This window comes from Esox lucius, chromosome 3 (genome assembly GCF_011004845.1).
Source record: "Esox lucius isolate fEsoLuc1 chromosome 3, fEsoLuc1.pri, whole genome shotgun sequence".
NCBI classification, from domain to species: domain Eukaryota; kingdom Metazoa; phylum Chordata; class Actinopteri; order Esociformes; family Esocidae; genus Esox; species Esox lucius.
The window spans coordinates 24,761,498-24,779,812 of record NC_047571.1 but is presented as its reverse complement, the minus strand read 5'-3'; the positions used below and the strand labels follow the sequence as shown (position 1 = coordinate 24,779,812).

General features: G+C 41.5%; 1 protein-coding gene across 1 annotated transcript; it reads right to left on the bottom strand.

Annotated features, from left to right (window-relative positions):
* Positions 1–1,019: 1,019 nt before the first annotated feature.
* plcd1b (phospholipase C, delta 1b) lies at positions 1,020–16,476 on the bottom strand. Its single transcript, XM_010891834.4, has 16 exons — positions 16,263–16,476; positions 13,830–13,988; positions 9,915–10,021; positions 9,651–9,772; positions 9,039–9,168; positions 8,489–8,717; positions 8,168–8,369; positions 7,780–7,924; positions 6,982–7,134; positions 6,192–6,335; positions 5,786–5,945; positions 5,195–5,311; positions 4,651–4,829; positions 4,374–4,506; positions 3,949–4,098; positions 1,020–1,650 (listed from the first exon to the last, which is right to left on the bottom strand). The coding sequence occupies exons 1-16, from the start codon at positions 16,360–16,362 to the stop codon at positions 1,565–1,567; spliced, it is 2,316 nt and encodes a 771-aa protein (XP_010890136.2). The 5' UTR covers positions 16,363–16,476; the 3' UTR covers positions 1,020–1,564.
* Between the last annotated feature and the right edge of the window lie 1,839 nt (positions 16,477–18,315).

Below are 18,315 nucleotides of genomic sequence, written 5' to 3'. Positions count from 1 at the left end.
AGGAGGCCAACACGTCCCCGGTGTAGAGGAGGCCAACACGTCCCCGGTGTAGAGGAGGCCAACACGTCCCCGGTGTAGAGGAGGCCAACACGTCCCCGGTGTAGAGGAGGCCAACACGTCCCCGGTGTAGAGGAGGCCAACACGTCCCCGGTGTAGAGGAGGCCAACACGTCCCCGGTGTAGAGGAGGCCAACACGTCCCCGGTGTAGAGGAGGCCAACACGTCCCCGGTGTAGAGGAGGCCAACACGTCCCCGGTGTAGAGGAGACGAGCACGTCCCCGGTGTAGAGGAGACGAGCACGTCCCCGGTGTAGAGGAGACGAGCACATCCCCGGTGTAGAGGAGACGAGCACATCCCCAGTGTGGAGGAGACGAGCACGTCCCCGGTGTAGAGGAGGCGCACAAACCCTCCCCCCAGTGTAGAGCAGACGCACACAACCCCCCCCCCCCCCCCCCAAGTGTAGAGGAGACGCACACAACCCACCCCCCAGTGTGGAGGAGGCAAACACATCCCCAGTGTGGAGGAGACGAGCACGTCCCCGGTGTAGAGGAGGCGCACAAACCCTCCCCCCAGTGTAGAGCAGACGCACACAACCCCCCCCCCCCCCCCCCAAGTGTAGAGGAGACGCACACAACCCACCCCCCAGTGTGGAGGAGACGAGCACATCCCCAGTGTGGAGGAGGCCAACACGTCCCCGGTGTAGAGGAGGCCAACACGTCCCCGGTGTAGAGGAGGCCAACACGTCCCCGGTGTAGAGGAGGCCAACACGTCCCCGGTGTAGAGGAGACAAGCACGTCCCCGGTGTAGAGCAGACCCACACAACCCCCCCCCCCCCCCCCCCCCCCCCCAAGTGTAGAGGAGACGCACACAACCCACCCCCCAGTGTGGAGGAGGCAAACACATCCCCAGTGTGGAGGAGACGAGCACATCCCCAGTGTAGAGGAGACACACACAACCCCCACCCCCCCACTGTAGTGGAGACGCACACATTTTAATACAAATGTCATGAACTACTCACACTAACAGTCAAGTCTTGGAGGTTTAATCAGAGTTAAACATGTATTATATAACACTATATGGGTGACATCACACATGATGCATATTAATTCATAGCATTAACATGCAAACCAATTGAACGTAGTGATTTGCATAATTCAATGGATTCGCCTCCAGGTTAAAAAACTAGTCTGTGTTAATTTCTTCCTATTCACAAAAGTAACAAAGATAATTACTGCACAATTATTGAATCAGCTAAAAAAATATATATCTATAAAAAAAAAACGTGACAACAGAAATGCAGGTAAAAAGAGCTGTAAAGACCCAAGAGACTGACTGTGAATGGAGAGCTGTGTCTCACAGGTCGGGACCGGAACCTGTTTTACTGTACCAAAATATTAGCTCAGAAAATTATTTGGTTAATTTTTTCTTTTTTTCTTGGGGAGGTGCTTTGGTAAAATTATTATTGACAATGCATTTAATTTAAATGGACAACAGCAAAACACCCCTTCAGACTGAAATCAGGTGTCAGCCAGGATAAAGCCCACATACCCTGAAGTGGTAGTGTTTTAGGCATCCATAATCATGATGTGTACAAACAATCTTGCTGAAGAAAGAGGCTCTCCGTCCTTAAATAGAGGCACGTGCCTATATCCTAAACAGAAAGACAATTGTCCCAGTCAATAAACAGCAGTGTGGATGACAAACCGTAACGGGGCTTTATTTAGGTTGCCTTGTTATGTTGTTATAACAGAGACTTTCTTTGCAATGTCAGTGAAGAGACAATACTGTCCAATTATCCATTCACACAGACAGGAAAAGCATAGTACAGACTTGTACAGTGGGTATAGAAAAGAATCACCCCCCTTTAAAATAATCAAATTTTGTTGCTTTGCAGCCTGAAATGAAGACAGACACAGTTTTTGTTTCATTCAGCTGTATTTACTCAGTGCAACTTATAACATCCAAGTGAAAGATATAACACCAACATGTCAGAAAAAAAATGAACCATCACTGAGTTGGAAAAAGGATCACCCCCTTGTGTCAGTATTTTGTTGAACCACCTTTTGTTTTAATTACAGCCTTTAGTCTGTTGGGATATGTCTCTACTAACTTTGCACATCTAGACGTTGCAATATTTGACCACGCTTCTTTGCAGAACTGCTCAAGTTCAGTTCAATCTGATGGTGACCGTTTATGGACTGCTGTCTTCAAGTCATTCCTCAGAGTTTCAATGGGTTTAAGTCTGGGCTTTGACTAGGCCATGCAAGGACATTCACCTTTTTCTCCTTCAACCACTGTGGTCAGTTTTGATGTGTGCTTTGGGTCATTGTCATGTTGGAAGGTAAATCTTCTTCCCATTGACAACTTTCTGGCCGAGGACAGCAGATTTTCCTCAAGAATTTGACAGTATTTTGCCCCATCCATTTTTTCTTCTATCCTGACAAGTGCTCCAGTCCCTGCTGCAGAGAAACAACCCATAATGTGATACTACCACCTCCATGCTTTACTGTAGGAATTGTGTTATTTGGATGGTGAGTTGTATTGGATTTTCGCCAGACACAACGTTTGGCGTTGAGGCCAAATAATGAAATTTTTGTCTCATCTGACCATAAAACCTTTTTCCACATGGCCTTAGAATCTTCAAGGTGCGTTTTGTGAAAGCTCAGTCGTGACTGCATGTGGCCTTTCTTGAGGTGTGGCTTTTTTCTTGCAACCCTCCCATACAAGCCAAATTTGTGGAGAATTTGTAATATTGTTGTCACATGCACACAATGACCACTCTTTGTCATTAATTCCTGAAACTGCTTCAGAGTTGCTGTAGGCCTCTTGGTAGCCTCTCTGACCAGTTTCCTCCTGGCTCTTTCATCCAGTTTGGAGCGAAGTCCTGACCCAGGGAGGGTCTGTGTTGTACCAAATACCTTCCACTTCTTAATAATAGACTTCACTGTGCTTCTAGGCACTGATAAAGCCTTTGAATTTTTTTGTATCCATCTCCTGACTTGTGCCTGTCCACAACATTATCCGGGAGATCTTTTGACAATGGCTTGTCACCCATAGTTGATAGTTTTCTTCAGTTGTACTACCAAGAACTGAAATGCTTCAGGAAAAGCTTGTTTCATGCTGAGCTAATCAAAATGACCACAGCTGATCACAGTTGAAAGTCAATTGGCTTTGTGTGCTATTGAGAAGGTGATTTAACTACACCTGGTTGAGTTTACAAGTCATTTTTAGGAAGGGGTGATTATTTTTCCAACTCAGTGATTCAGTTTTTTTATTTATATATTTTATTTCCTTACAAGTTGGTATTACATCTTTCACTTGGATGTTATGAGTTGTAAATACAGCTGAATAAAACAAAAATAGTTTTTGTCCGTTTTCATTTCAGGCTGCAAAGCAACAAAATGTGATTATTTTAAAGGAGGGTGATTCTTTTCTATACCCACTGTACAGACAATGATTTGCCTATAAACGAATGACAGCCAGTTTATTACTAGGCCGACGGGACTGAAGGAAGCCTACCCTACTAACAAAATATTTTTAGTACAACTTGGTTTAAGAGATGTTAAAAAGGCATCTTTCAAATAATTTTGCTCAGCTGTCAAACTGATTTCACAGGGGGCCTCATTCAGGGTTGTTCAACTCCACCCTATGAGGTCTGGAGCCTTCTGGTTTTCTGCTCTACATCATCAGTTGCATGCACCTGGTGACAAAAACCTGCAGAGACATGGCCCTACATGGAACCGGTTTGACATCTGTGGTTTACAGCTACTAAATGACCCATTTGTAAACTGGTGATGACGACATAATACTACTAACTGACCCATCTGTAAACTGGTGAAAGACATCATAATACTACTAACTGACCCACCTGTAAACTGGTGAATGACATAATACTATGAACTGACCCACCTGTAAACTGGTAAATGGCAGAGTGATGCTACTAACTTACCCAACTGTAAACTGGTGAATGGCAGGGTGAACTGTCCGATCAACTCATTATCAAAGGCATAGTTGTAGTCCTCGACCACAAAGCGGACCAGGGCAAGCGCTGGCACATGCACATCAAACTGGAAGTTCTCATTCCACATCGGGTTAAAACCTGTCCGGTCCAAAGTCAAGGAGTCACAGGAAACATGTACATAAGCCAATAGTTAAATGGCATGTGCTGAATTCAGGAGCCTGTTCAACAGTGTTAATGCTCAGACAGGGCTATTCAACTCCAGTCCTGGGGGGCCAAAACACTTCATGTTTTCAGTCACTCTATTAAGGGATTGAGTCCAATTAACAACTAGGTAAAAGTAAAATTATTTTGCCATCCAGGACTGGAGTTGAATAGTCCTGCAGAACGGTATGTGTGAGCATGGAACTTCATACCGTTGTCCACAATATGAACCGTTTCTTTCTCTGCAGTATCAGCAGGTACCCCATGTATTTCCACTTTAACCAGGGCATCCACAACAGAGGTCTTCTTCTGGTTCACTTTGGGGAGCTGCTGGGCTGAGATGATCTGGGAATAACAAGGCAAAACATAGTAAAAGTTGAGAATTTTATCATCAGTGTAAAAAAAAAAGCAACAAGGTGTGGGAGCCAGTCTGACTTTTGAGAGCCACTGTAAATGAAAAGCCAGAGGTTTCAGAAGTGGGTTTCTGACCATGATGTGTAGGGTCTTGTGCTGTAGCCATGGTCCCCTAGTGAGAGTGATGGGGTCAAACTCGGACATCTGGTCCCTCATGTAGGCCGGCTTCAGGATGTATCCTGTCTTTCCATTGACCAGGAACCGACCTTGGTTCAAATCCATGTTGGGACAGGGTGTTTGGACGTTCAGGGCCACTGATAGGGGAACAGGACGAGATCATGGGCGTGTTCAACATGCAGTGACTAACCGATCTACAAATCACCTTGCACTGTAACGACTCATTATTATTTGTGGATCAGTCAATCCCAATTTGCCCATGATACACCAAGGTTTTGAAACTCCGAAATATTGGCAAGGGTGAAGAAATAAAATCCCTTTCCTTTTCACATGGATGTCAAAGCATTGGAATGGTGCAAGCATGGATGCAGGGATTTTCCACAATATTTCCCACAGCATTGCATGACTTTTAATTGGGTGGGTGCTTAATTGCAAAATGTAGTCCAATTTACCATATTAAAACCTGTCCTCTAGCCATGGCCCCTCTGTTCTTTAATCTTACCAATCTGGCAGCCAGCATTCCACAGGGGTACAGGGTTAAAGTTGGAGGAATCTGTCCTCAACCCTGCTGGGTAGATACGACTCAGCTTGTCCACGTTGTGACGGATGTAGCAGTTGGCTGTAACAGGGGAGAGACAAACAAATAGAGATATGTAAATAAGCCATACAGGAATGGCATATCACCTTACCACAGTGTTGTTTGCTTACTATTAACATTTTATTGAATCTTTTTAATTTTCCACAGACATTTAAACAATAGAGAGCTTACCACAAGTTCAGAAAGTTCAAAGGTTTCAATAAAACCCACAAAAAGAGAACTGCGGCAGATACCATAAAGTCTACAATCGTAACATTGAATCAGTTCCTAAGGATTTTATTGCTCTTTCAACATAATCTGCCTTTGTATTAATCTAACAAAGCCTTCACATCATAAATATGGTAGTACAATAAGACTGGATTTACACTGATCTCCTTTAATGGTGAAAAAGATAGCAATCCTTAAATATTTTCTGCAACAGGAAGTGAAACTGTCTCACAAAATAAAAAGGTGGGCGTTACACTCCTGCTTACAGAAACATGCGGTCTTGCTCACCAGACTCCTCAGCCAGCTGTATGGCTTTCCCTTCCTTGACCGAGGCCATCTCGTAGAAGGCCAGGTTGTCTTTGGCATCCTGGAAGCCATTGAAGGGGACACTCTTACAGTAGATCACCATGTCTGACAGCTCCTTAGCTATCTTCAGTTTCTTGCACTTCTGCAGATCAAAAACAAGCACGCCCTTCAGGTCTATACTGGACAACAGGTTGGGATGAATGGCTTTCCTGTTTTGTGCAGCAGATTTGCTTTTATTGCCTGTTTCCGCAGAAATGCAGTTTGATCCATTTAAATCATTGCCATTAAAGGGCAAAAACACAGAACATAGGGATTCTATTTTTGAAGACAGTAATATGTCACTACTAGAATTCAATAGTCATTGTAGGTTTGGCCTATCTTCTCCTACCTTGGCCTTCTGCTGCTCCTCATCCTCCTCTTCATCCTCTTCCTCTGTCAAAGTGTCATCGTTTACAGCTGCTGCCTCACGGGTAAAGTAGACCTCCAATTTATTCAACCTCTTGCATTTGACTAGGAATCTCCCCTTCAGTGCCTATGAAATACATAATTATACCTGTTGTAAGCCTACTGAGATGCCCTTCAGAGCTGGATAATTTCAGCCAGTCGTCGTGAAACAGGTGATCATGAGCCAAAACGGGTTTAAAGTTATTCCAAAATCTTTTGAGGTCATGACATTTTTCTACAACATGTTATCAATACAAATTGTAACAAAAATGTCGAGAATTCACTATGCCTAAAAGTATTTCTCCTGATGTGTTAGCCCACTACCGTAATAATGTGATACAGAATAGAAGTGGCCATTAATTAGGTAACCATCTGTTACTGGTTGAACCCCTGTCCCTTTAGAACTGTGTGAATAGTACTTTGTCATTATTTGCTGTTTTGTGGCCACCTGCTATCCTGCAGTATTCCTGACATTCTCCATACACTCTCTTATCAGTACATTCTTTTTTTGGGGGGGCCACTGGACCGCAGTTGACTTGACGTGTTTGTCCATTCTTGGTAAACACCAGACAATGTCATTCCATTCAAAGCCCTGGACGGATCGTGGAAGTTTCTGACTGCCTGTCATCTGCCGTTCCATGTCATATAACACTCGACTTCACACCACGCTCGACGTTGCACCACGATCAAACACAGAAAAACACACACAGACAGCATATCCAGTAGCATATTACCTCTGGGGAGGGGAATTCAGTGGGCATCTGGTCCTCCAGAGGGGTAGTGATCAGAGCACTACCCAGGATGGAGCTCATATGCTTGGCCATGACCTTCTGCTGCTCCACACTACAATGGTTCTCCAGGGACAGGATTACTGGGTAGTCTGAAGTCTGGGGACAGATTGGAGTCAGTACAGTCAAAACCCTAGCATACAAAGATTTAGATGTAATAAGACTGTGTAAAAAGGACAGGAAACGTGCAAACCATCTAACAAGACTAAAACTTGGCACATAGTGGATCTCATATTGAGCAACATGTTGTCAATATCCTTTTGGCACCCTAAATTGGGGGGACAAAATGCCAAATGTCAAAACGTGTTGCAATTTCTAAATGATTCAGTCAATATGGATGAAAATAGTCTGTACTTTAACTCCATAGTCATTGTATCACATGACTGTCTGCATTTGGCTAAGAAAAAAATGTCTACTTCTGGAATGTTCCTGAGATAAAAGTATGCTGTTTTGGATATCCATTGTATGTGATTATTAAAAGTAACACTATGGATTTTAACACTGATGGGTTAACAATCAATATTGGATATACAGTATGTAGTATTACAGTGCATGCTGTGCTAAGGAATGACATTACAAAGGGGTAGCATGTATAAAAAACAATCATAAGGTACCCGGCATAGAACTTAAAATTCAACCATGGAATGTTATGATAATATATTGTATCACCCAGCTGAATAAACTGCTAGGTATGTTTGTAGCCAGTCTTGTTTGTAAAACTATTTCCGCTGAAGACTGACATACCTTGAAGGCATAGTCCTTGATGGTTTTGATGGCGTCTCTAAAGAGAATCTTGGAGGTTAGTGTGTGTCCGTGGTAGATGACAGGCTCTTCATCTGAGCCGTCCCAGCAGTCCAGCTCTACACAGCGACACCCTTTTACAAGAGCCCTACGGAGAGAGAGAACAACTGGCCTGACTTTGACTCATTCACTGATGCAAACATCTAAAAGGGTCTTAATGGGTCCCACTGCCCAAAGTCTTGCATAGGAATATACAAGAAAGCTGATAAACCTGTCAAATTGGTCCAGAGCAGTTTAATCATGTAGGCTGACAACAGAACAGTTGACTTGGAACTGGTTAATCCATGATGGGTTTGTAAAATGCATTCTAGGTGGTGTCTGTAATTAATACCTGATGTAGGCCTTTGTACTGCTGGGTCCTGTTAGCTGGTCCTCCATCAGGTATGTGTTGTGAGACGAGGAGATGAAGTAGTGATTGAGAGGCTGGTTCATGTCCTGATGCACGGCCTTATGGGTAGGATTCAGCACCAGACCCTCAAACATCTGGAGGTACATCAGAAAGCCATCTTTGGTCATCAGCTGCTTCTCTTTGGCTGCAGAGAAACCAAGCAATAATAACTCAGATTGTGATATCAACTTTTGGTTTTCTGTTGATACGCAAATCAAATCTGAACAGCTCGAAATTACATCCGAAAGAAGAAGTGATAATCACCTTTATCATCCCGTTCATACTGGTCAATAAGTCTATTTGCATCCGCTAGGGTTGCCTCTTCTTTCTGCTCTTTAATCAGGAAGTCCAATAGGTTTTCAGCACTCATGAAGCCTGTGGTTTTGGCGTACTCCGCGTAGATTTCGTCTATCTCCTGACGACGGGTCAGCAGGTTGTAGAAGGTCTTTATCTCCTCTTCAGACAGATAGCCAGATTTAGACTTATCACATTGCTACCGGATGGAAATAACAGTGATTTAATGTATTTTTCATGCAATAGGTAGATCAAAATGGTGTTGCTTTCTGAATGTCAGAATCCTCTGTGATGCTAATTATGGTGCTACATCTGTGATGGGAATTATTACTAGCTGCCTTGTGGATGAAGCTGTTGGTCTGCGTCTTAGAAGCAGACTACAGGGGCAGAAGACATTTCCATTCATCACATAACTATAAACACAGCAAGGGCCTATTTTAAAATGTGAGACCTAAAAGGTGAGGATTTCATCTGGTGTTATTCTGAGGATTACATGCGCTATGAGGGTTACAGACTTTACCCTGAAGAGATCTTCAGCATATAGGTCGTCCAACTCAATGTTGATCTGATGCAGGAAGTCCTTCAGCTCCTCCAGGCTCAGCTGACTGTCACAGTTCTTGTCTGCTTTTCTCAAGCAGTTGAAGATCCAACTGAAAAAGGACTGTCTTAAGGACTGAAACCACAGTAACATAGGGTACCATAACACAGGCATCACAGTTCTGATTTTGGGCGAAACATCGGACCTATGCTACCCATCAGAACAAAACCATAATGGCCCAGTATGGCAATATGAATTACTGCTTGTATTTAAATCTAACTCAATTTTCATTATTTGTTACTACAGATGGCCAGCTCTCCCACTGAGAACGATACAAACACTTTCAGGTTTTGTTCCGGGCTTTTACCACAGTACCAGATTCTACAAATCAGCTACTTCTACGTGACTCGTTTAGTTTAAAAAAGTGTTTCTGTTGGACTGGTGGAAAAGCCTATACTTGTTAGTATGCAAATATGGTTTGTTGACATATTCAGTCCGTAGTTTCAAATTAAACCAATGCTTGATAAATAAAGTATAAAGTACTTCTAGTAATAATTATAATGAGGCTGTTTCAATATTTGTGTTGAAGGATACTGTTGGGTCTTTTGCTGGCAGTTGAGGTTATTCAAGTTGGACATGATCTTCTCCAGACTGGTGACCCACTGCTTGGCCTCTTCATCTGAGCTGGCTATTAGGTCGAGGTCCTTTCTCCTGCCCTGAGAGTAATGGAGAAACAATAATGAATTTAATTGACAGTTGTTTTTATTCATCTCTGCGTTTAGGCTTGTCTGAAATTCTTTAAACCATTGAATACTCAGTAAACTGAAAAAAAAATAATATTTTGAAGGCATAAGGTACCTTGAAGATGATGGAGAAACATCTCCCCTCCAGCAGCTCGTCTGTGTACTTCCTCAGACCTTCTGACTGGCGGCCCGCGCGCACCGCTGAGATGTCCTCGATGGAAACTGATCAGGTGGGAGGATGAAACCATGGTTCATTGTACACCAGTGGATTGCTCAGACTACTCCAAAAAGCAACATGGTACACTTAACACTGAAGTAACAGTGCTGCCCAACCCAATCTACATCCCTTTGAGAAAGTCTGGTGAAAACAATTACTTATATTAACAGGAAACCACAGGAAATGTGCAAAATGCTAAACGACAATTTCAAGTCTTCTCTTTCCCAAGAACTAGGTTATGTTAATATTGTACTAGTCTAGCACAAAAAAATAATACTAGCCAATTTTGTTTCTACACTAAATTGGCTAAGAGTTGAAGCTTTTGTTTATTGAGTCTTCAGTGCATACAAGCAAACGCTACATTTGTGCCTAACATTTTCCTAGAAAATACATAATAAATAAAATTTGAATATCATAAAAAAGTTGATTTATTTCAGTAATTCCATTCAAAAAGTGAAACTTGTATAATGTATACATTCATTGCACACAGACTCATATATTTCAAGTGTTTATTTCTTTTAATTTTGATGATTATAACTGACAACTAATGAAAACCCCAAATTAAGTATCTCGGAAAATTTGAATATTGTGAAAAGGTACAATATTGAAGACACCTGGTGCCACACTCTAATCAGCTAATTAACCCAAAACACCTGCAAAGGCCTTTAAATGGTCTCTCAGTCTAGTTCTGTAGGCAACACAATCATGGGGAAGACTGCTGATTTGACAGCTGTTCAAAAGACGACCATTGACACCTTGCACTAGGAGGGCAAGACACAAAAGGTCATAGCTAAAGAGGCTGGCTGTTCACAGAGCTCTGTGTCCAAGCACATTAATAGAGAGGCGAAGGGAAGGAAAAGATGTGGTAGAGAAAAGTGTACAAGCAATAGGGATAACCGCACCCTGGAGAGGATTGTGAAACAAAACCCATTCAAAAATGTAGGGGAGATTCACAAAGAGTGGAATGCAGCTAGAGTCAGTGCTTCAAGAACCACCACGCACAGACAAATGCAAGACATGGGTTTCAGCTGTCGCATACCTTGTGTCAAGCCACTCTTGAACAAGACATAGCGTCAGAAGCGTCTCGTCTGGGCTAAAGACAAAAAGGACTGGACTGCTGCTGAGTTATGTTCTCTGATGAAAGTACATTTTGCATTTCCTTTGGAAATCAAGGTCCAAGAGTCTGGTGGAAGAGATGAGAGGCACAGAATCCACGTTGCTTGAAGTCCAGTGTAAAGTTTCCACAGTCAGTGATGGTTTGGGGTGCCATGTCATCTGTTTGTGTTGGTCCACTGTGTTTTCTGAGGTGCAAGGTCAACGCAGCCGTCTACCAGGAAGTTTTAGAGCACTTCATGCTTCCTGCTGCTGACCAACTTTATGGAGATGCAGATTTCCCAACAATGCAGAAGAGCTGAAGGCCACTATCAGAGCAACCTGGGCTCTCATAACACCTGATCAGTGCCACAGACTGATCGACTCCATGCCACGCCGCATTGCTGCAGTAATTCAGGCAAAAGGAGCCCCGACTAAGTATTGAATGCTTTACATGCTCATACTTTTCATGTTCATACTTTTCAGTTGGCCAACATTTCTAAGAATCCTTTTTTTGTATTGGTCTTAAGTAATATTCAAATTTTCTGAGATACGGAATTTGGGATTTTCATTAGTTGTCAGTTATAATCATCACAATTAAAAGAAATAAACATTTGAAATATATCAGTCTGGGTGTAATGAATGAATATAATAGTTTCACTTTTTGAATGGAATTACTGAAATAAATCAACTTTTTGATGATATTCAAATTTTATGACCAGCACCTGCAGATACAAACTGGAAATGTGAACTAGTATGGTATATCCTAAACCTTTAATGTAATGTATGTCACTCATACTTAAAGATTCATTCCATCATTATTGGCCACTGGGACCCAATGGGTCCCCAAAAGTGTTGTACTACATCAGGTTTGTGCCGATATTTGCCCCATGTCAACAAAACCACTCGCTTTCAAACCTGGAATTTCATGTGTAATAGACATACTACGTACACATTATGAAGAGAGAAACTAAATGTTTCACATCCAGACCTAATTGGGAGGTTTAAAGAAACAGTTTGTCCACTATTGTTCAAGACTGCATCTTTGAAGCACAAAGATGAAGGGCTGAATTCAATTAAACCCATGTTCTTGTGTTTACATTGTAGCTCACTTCGCAGTTATCTCATCAACTTCCCTGCAATACTGCTTAGAAAACAATAACTACTTTCAGGGCTAATTCACTCTCAGAATGAGAAGTTTGGGCATGGGATAAATTAAGACACTGTGTAAACATTGCTATGGCAGGTTTGACTGAATGCCAACCTTCGATACTTGGAAACCCACACGGACAGAAAGCTCAGCGGAAGCTGGAGCTTCAAGAAATGTTAGTGAAACACCAGCCATTGGAAACACACCTGTCTATGAATCAGAAGTCCGTAAGGGTCAGACAGGAAAATCAGTAACACACGTAACCATAGTTACTATCAAACCCTCTGGGTTGACGTCATGTTTATTGCCTCCGCACCTGACATCAGGACACAGAGGTGACATCAGGACACAGAGTAAAGGGTGTAGGCCAAGCCTTAAAACAAAGAGTTAGAAAATGGTTCTTTCTAAAGAGATAGAGTCCTTCTACAAAGAGCGTTTTGACACGGGATAACCCGTTACAGATGGGTCTAGGTCGAACAATATACAGGATTTACTTCAACGTACACTTAATAGAGTTAAACCTCGCCGCAAAAGATAACACCTAGCATCCAGAAAATGTTTCTCTAAAAAAAGAAAGGTGTCTCAAATGTGTTGGATGTCTGAATTGGAAATATGTTTTTGGGGTACAGGGAGAATTTTTCTTTCCAGAGAGCATATTTTAGGTCCAAGTAGAAAACCGGTAATACCTGGAACAAAAAATGGTTCTCCTACAAGGACAGCCAAAGCAGGGAGTTCTATTCAGGTGCTTAGGCTGTCTTTGTGGGGGAAACCTAATCCCCAGGTATGCTGATTCAGTACAGTTCTTCAGTCAGGCTATGTGGCCATTCACAGAAAGGTTTCCTGAGAACCACCTACAGAAAATTCCAGAATCAGGCTGATAGTGATCTATCTTGCTGCCATAAATGGATTAAAGCTTGACCATAACAACTAGTGCACTGACTAATTCACTATTGTTTTTCCATAGCCAATCATTCATCTCCTACAGAAAGAATATTGGAATCATTTCATGACTATGCTGTAGTGGCATAGGTTGCCCAGTGGTTAGTGCATCTGACCAGTAACAAAAAGGTAGCTACAATGGCTCAGTGGTTATTGGGAGTCAGGGTTGTAATTGGAAGGTTCCCGGTTTGAATCCTGACTGGGCCAACTGTCGTTTTGTCCCTGGGCAAGGCACTTTACCCTATGTTGCTCCGGGGAAAAACATCCCTGTACTTAAGTCACTTTGGATAAAAGTGCCTGCTAAAATGTACATTAAATCCCAGAACTGGTAAAGTAAAAATCTATCATACTCTGTAATTGCCACTATCTTGTCAACTTACCTGGTAAAATGAGTTTTAAAAAATGTGGTTCCTAACACTTCACTGGGTGTCAACAAGCTGAGATACAAGTGAGCAGTATTCCCTCTGAGCTAAGTCAATCCCGTCTGACAAGATAAAACATGCAGTATAGGCTGTCTACCTGTGGCAAATTATTTTTCCTTATCACAACTCATCAGCAGAGGCCTGGCGAATGGTTATACACCCATGTGGGTGGTTGGTATCATGGCCGTACAGTATGTGGGCATAACTCACAGGTCTGTTTGGACTTGGTACATGTTTTTGACTCATGCCACATGGTCCGGCAGTCCTCCTGCAGCTTGTAGAAGCGGGCCTTCATCCAAGAGGAAGATCTCAACTTCAAAAGTTCTCCTCCCCCTAGGAGGAACTTGAGGTCCGTGTCCCCTTCCAGACCTGAGGAAAAGTTGAGAGAAAGGAAGACAAGAATTCAAATAGTGACAGACAATTTGATCACAGTGCATTTGCTCAAAGGGGTTTTTGGACACTGGGGTACTTGGTTTAAGCCCATGGGGTACTTGAGAAGACTCATGAGACCATAGGCTTATTGGTAAAAGGCACATTTGGAGGTACTGTAGGGGTACATTGTGCAGGGCAAAATACAGCTGGTGCTATAGAAACTGAAAATTGTTGGGACAACATAAAGACAATGGGAACGTGATTTGCTCCTGTTAAAATGTCACTACTGCCTCCAAACTGTCATTGAAGCACTTTGCCCATTCACATAGAGAAGCTTTGGAGGCAGTTGTGTGAACCTTTCAGCTTTTATGATTTTATGACTGATGATTTATTAGACCATTTATTGTGTTGCACTTGTTTCTTTATGAATTTATGTCTCTTAATTGACCTTGAGATTTCATTGCTACACTATACTGTACACTCATGTGAAAAAGCAAGTATACCCTGTCATTTTTCTGTACATGTTTGGACAGAAAATGTATATCTGGATATCTGAGCTAACTTCCAACAGCATTTGTTTATAAATGTAACATTCCATACAGATTAGATGCTTAGTATAGTTTGGTCTTAATTCCACTGTCTGATGGGACATCTACAATTGGAGAAAATACCACTGGCAATCTACCTAGAGCAGGTTGTCCCTCCAAATTTACTGATGCTCATAGAAACCCAGAGTAATACCTTATACTAACATAAGCATGGAGGCAGTGGCATTATGTTTTGTTCACTGCTTTGCAGCCGCAGGGCCTTGCCAATGTGCCATAATGAGTAATCAGTGATTTCCATTTTGTAACAGAGAATGTGAGGCCATCTGTCAAAAACTGAAGCTGAACCGTACATGGGTCTTGCAAGAGGATGTAACAGCCGGGCATGGCCTGTGCCGTTCCAGCTGTTGCATTTCTATGTTTAGCGTATTTAGGTTCTAGTTAGTCTGTTTCTATGTTCTGTTGTTTCAATTCCTCGGGTTCATTGCTTTCACCAGCGTTCTTAGTGGTCTCACCAGTGTGGCGTTTTCCCTTGATCACCCTCCCATTTAGTATCCCCAGTTCCCTTTTCCTTTGTTGTTCATTGTTTGTCTCATATGACGTCCCTGACGCATCTTGTCCCTATGGCATCGGGCTATAATGCCATGCTCACTAGCAGAGGTTTTTAAGGTTTACCCATATGATCACCATTGATATTGCCACGGTCCTCTAACACAGAATTGATAAACGAATTGCTAAAGTGACCTCACAGTGTCAGACATTTCATCACCCATCACAGTCAAAATAAGGTTCAGATGTGCAGCAAGTTGTTGGGGGGGGGGGGGGGGGCTTGACTGCTCTCTATATTTTAATAGGTTAGAATTGGATGTCACTTTCCCATTGTCTTTATGTTGTCCCAACTGTTTTCGGTTTCTATAGCACCAGCTGAATTTTGCCCTGCACAATTTACCCCTACAGAACCTCCAAATGTGCCTTTTGCCAACAAGCCTATAGTCTCATGAGTCATCTCAAGTACCCCGTGGGCTTAAACCAAGTACCACAGTGTCCAAAAACACCTTGTTTGGGACCACAGTTCTACACCAAATATTTTTTAGTAGGATGGGACTTCTCAGTTGAAAAGAGATTTCAGATGGATGACCATGTGACTCGGAGTGTGCCGTTTAAACATGACATATCGGTAGATATTGACAGACAGACACACTGGTCTTTGCTCATGACAATATATTTGCTCAATATACCTCCATTTTATTACTGCCTCCAGTCATTGAAGCGCTATGCGTATTAATAAAGTACAGAAGTACATAGCCACAAGATGTCAGGTTTGCCATCAATTTCAGGATTATTAAACACTTGACATAGTTTCCCTTGAATGCTGTCTTTCTGCTGAGATCCGGGGTGCAGGAGGTACAGTGGAACCCGGGCACGCAGTGGGTAGGGGCCCGTGATTTTCCTCAATCATAATTTTTTTTAATATTGTTTTTTGTTTGATAATTGACCTTGTGTGTTATGTTATTTATACATTACGCCTATTGCTAATCTTACCAGGTCGTATTATAAATTCCCAGTCAATCCCCTGATCAAATACGAATGTATTTAAATACATAAATTAACACGATCATTTGATCAGCATGTTAAAACTTCATTATGTTTTGTTAGTTGTCAAAATGCTGAGAATTTCTAAAGAATTACAGTTACAATATCATTGTAAGTTACTTGCATTACTTACCCAAGAGTTGTAAATTCATCCGCGCAACATTCTTGGTCCTTTCATAATTTAATAACTCCTCTGATCTAGTGCGTCTCGGCTGCCTTCGTATGCATTGCATTGTGTACTTAATTCCATACAGAAGTATCCAAGTGTTATAACAACGCAAAATGACGGTCCGTGAGAAGGCTTTTCTGCGTTTTGAACGAAGGGCGTGTACAGTATTTCCATGACAAAGTTCAATGGTCTAACTGGAAGATATTTTATAGTCCTGTATCCACTCCTCAGTAAGCCGCAGGAAACCGGAAAAAATAAAGCATCGTTTGGTTATACGTGCGCCGTGAGCATATCTGTTTTTACACGTGCTTGGTGTAGTTAAGCAGTACAGTAGAATAAATTGTCACAATTTTCCACAGTGTTCCTGTTATACTAATTTAAAATCAACATAATTGTATAAAAACTGCAGCGAATTTTTTAAAAAACTATATGTTTAAGGCATCAGTTGATTATCTGCATTATATAAATATATATGTATATATATATATATATATATATATATATATATATTATATAAAGTATAGTTTACATACCATATCTAAACTCTCAACTGTAGCCTACTTAGATCAATATAATTTAACTGAATAAGACTTGGTTGCTCTCTAGTGGTGAGACTCTAGAATACATTGGATGTATAAGCAAGACATTTTAACGCCGTTTATTTGTCCATCCGTGTTTAACGTTCTGAAATGTGCTGTTGTTTTTAAGCACATATGTGGTTAAACTACCTTCCAGCTACTGTAGGCCTACGTAAAACACGACCTCTTTGTGAGTATAAACAAAATAAGTGAACCTGAGACTTAGATATTGTCCACTAACATAACGAAGATTAGATTCAACTTCATTGTCAGTACAAGTACAGGACAACGAAATGCAGTTAGATGATACTAAGCTGAACTAAAGAATTTTAGAGGTGCACGCCACACCTTTTGGCAACATGTGGAGTGGAATATAAAACAACCTCAGACATATTTATTTTAATATCCATATCAGACTTCGGAGTAAAATTACAATGGTGTTGTGTTGTGGCAATGGCAGTAAAGAATTTAGTCTAGAGGATGATACGCCGACATTTCTGACAAGCTCTTCCACCTGTATAATAAAGTAGGAAATCTATCGTGGTTATTAAGATTGAATGATTCAATGTTTGCCATCGTGACTAAAAGCATAAACAAAACAAAACTATTATTGTGGTAATAGCTGTTGTAAACCTGTTGTAAAGTAACGAAATGTTCCATTCATTTCAATCAAAATATAATTTTATTAAAAATACAGTACTATATATGATGACTCACCATGTTTACAATAATCCTATTATTTTCCATTCTTTCAAATTCTCTTATTCCAATGGTAGGTAAGTTATCTGTTCTCATATCCACATGTACCAGAAAGCCTCCTAAACCCAAGCTTTTGAAATGGGAGCCATTAGACAACTTGCTTACAATCAGTGTTTTTCCTATTCAAAGAGCTCATACAACATTGTCAAATCCAAAAGGAATGTTGTTTGGTAAGCTAGTTCTTCTAAAGGTGTCACTGTCGTGGCTACACACACCTTTTAAAATCTGATGTAGATCAGTGGTACATTAAATGCAGAAGTAGTACATTAAATGTAACTCAACTTCTGCACTTCAGACTGATATGAATGCAAACATTTTATTCAGTGGCACCTTCCTTTTTATATTCATAAAGAATCAGTAGCTGAGATATAAAATAATAATCTCAAGGGACATATTTTGGAACATTTTGGAAGTGCATCTACACTGCTCAAAAAAATGTATGGAACACAATCATCACAGTATAACACCAAGTCAGTTAAACTTCAGGGATATCAATCTGTCCAGTTAGGAAGCATAATCGATTGTGAATCAATGTCACCTGTTTTGGTCCAAATGAAAGTGACAACAGGTGCACTGAAGAGGCAACAGCAAGACGACCTCCAAAAAAGGAATTGTTTTGCAGGTGGTGGCCACAGACAATTGCTCTCTCCTTATGCTTCCTGACTGATTCTTCTCTAGTT

Excerpts from the sequence above, each read along its gene's own strand:
- plcd1b (XM_010891834.4), bottom strand. The coding sequence starts at position 16,362 with ATGCAATGCATACGAAGGCAGCCGAGACGCACTAGATCAGAGGAGTTA. Across the intron at positions 10,022-13,829 it reads TACCAAGTCCAAACAGACCT|TTTCCATCGAGGACATCTCA; the intron begins GTGAGTTATGCC and ends CCACCTGATCAG. Across the intron at positions 9,773-9,914 it reads GTTTCTCCATCATCTTCAAG|GGCAGGAGAAAGGACCTCGA; the intron begins GTACCTTATGCC and ends CATTACTCTCAG.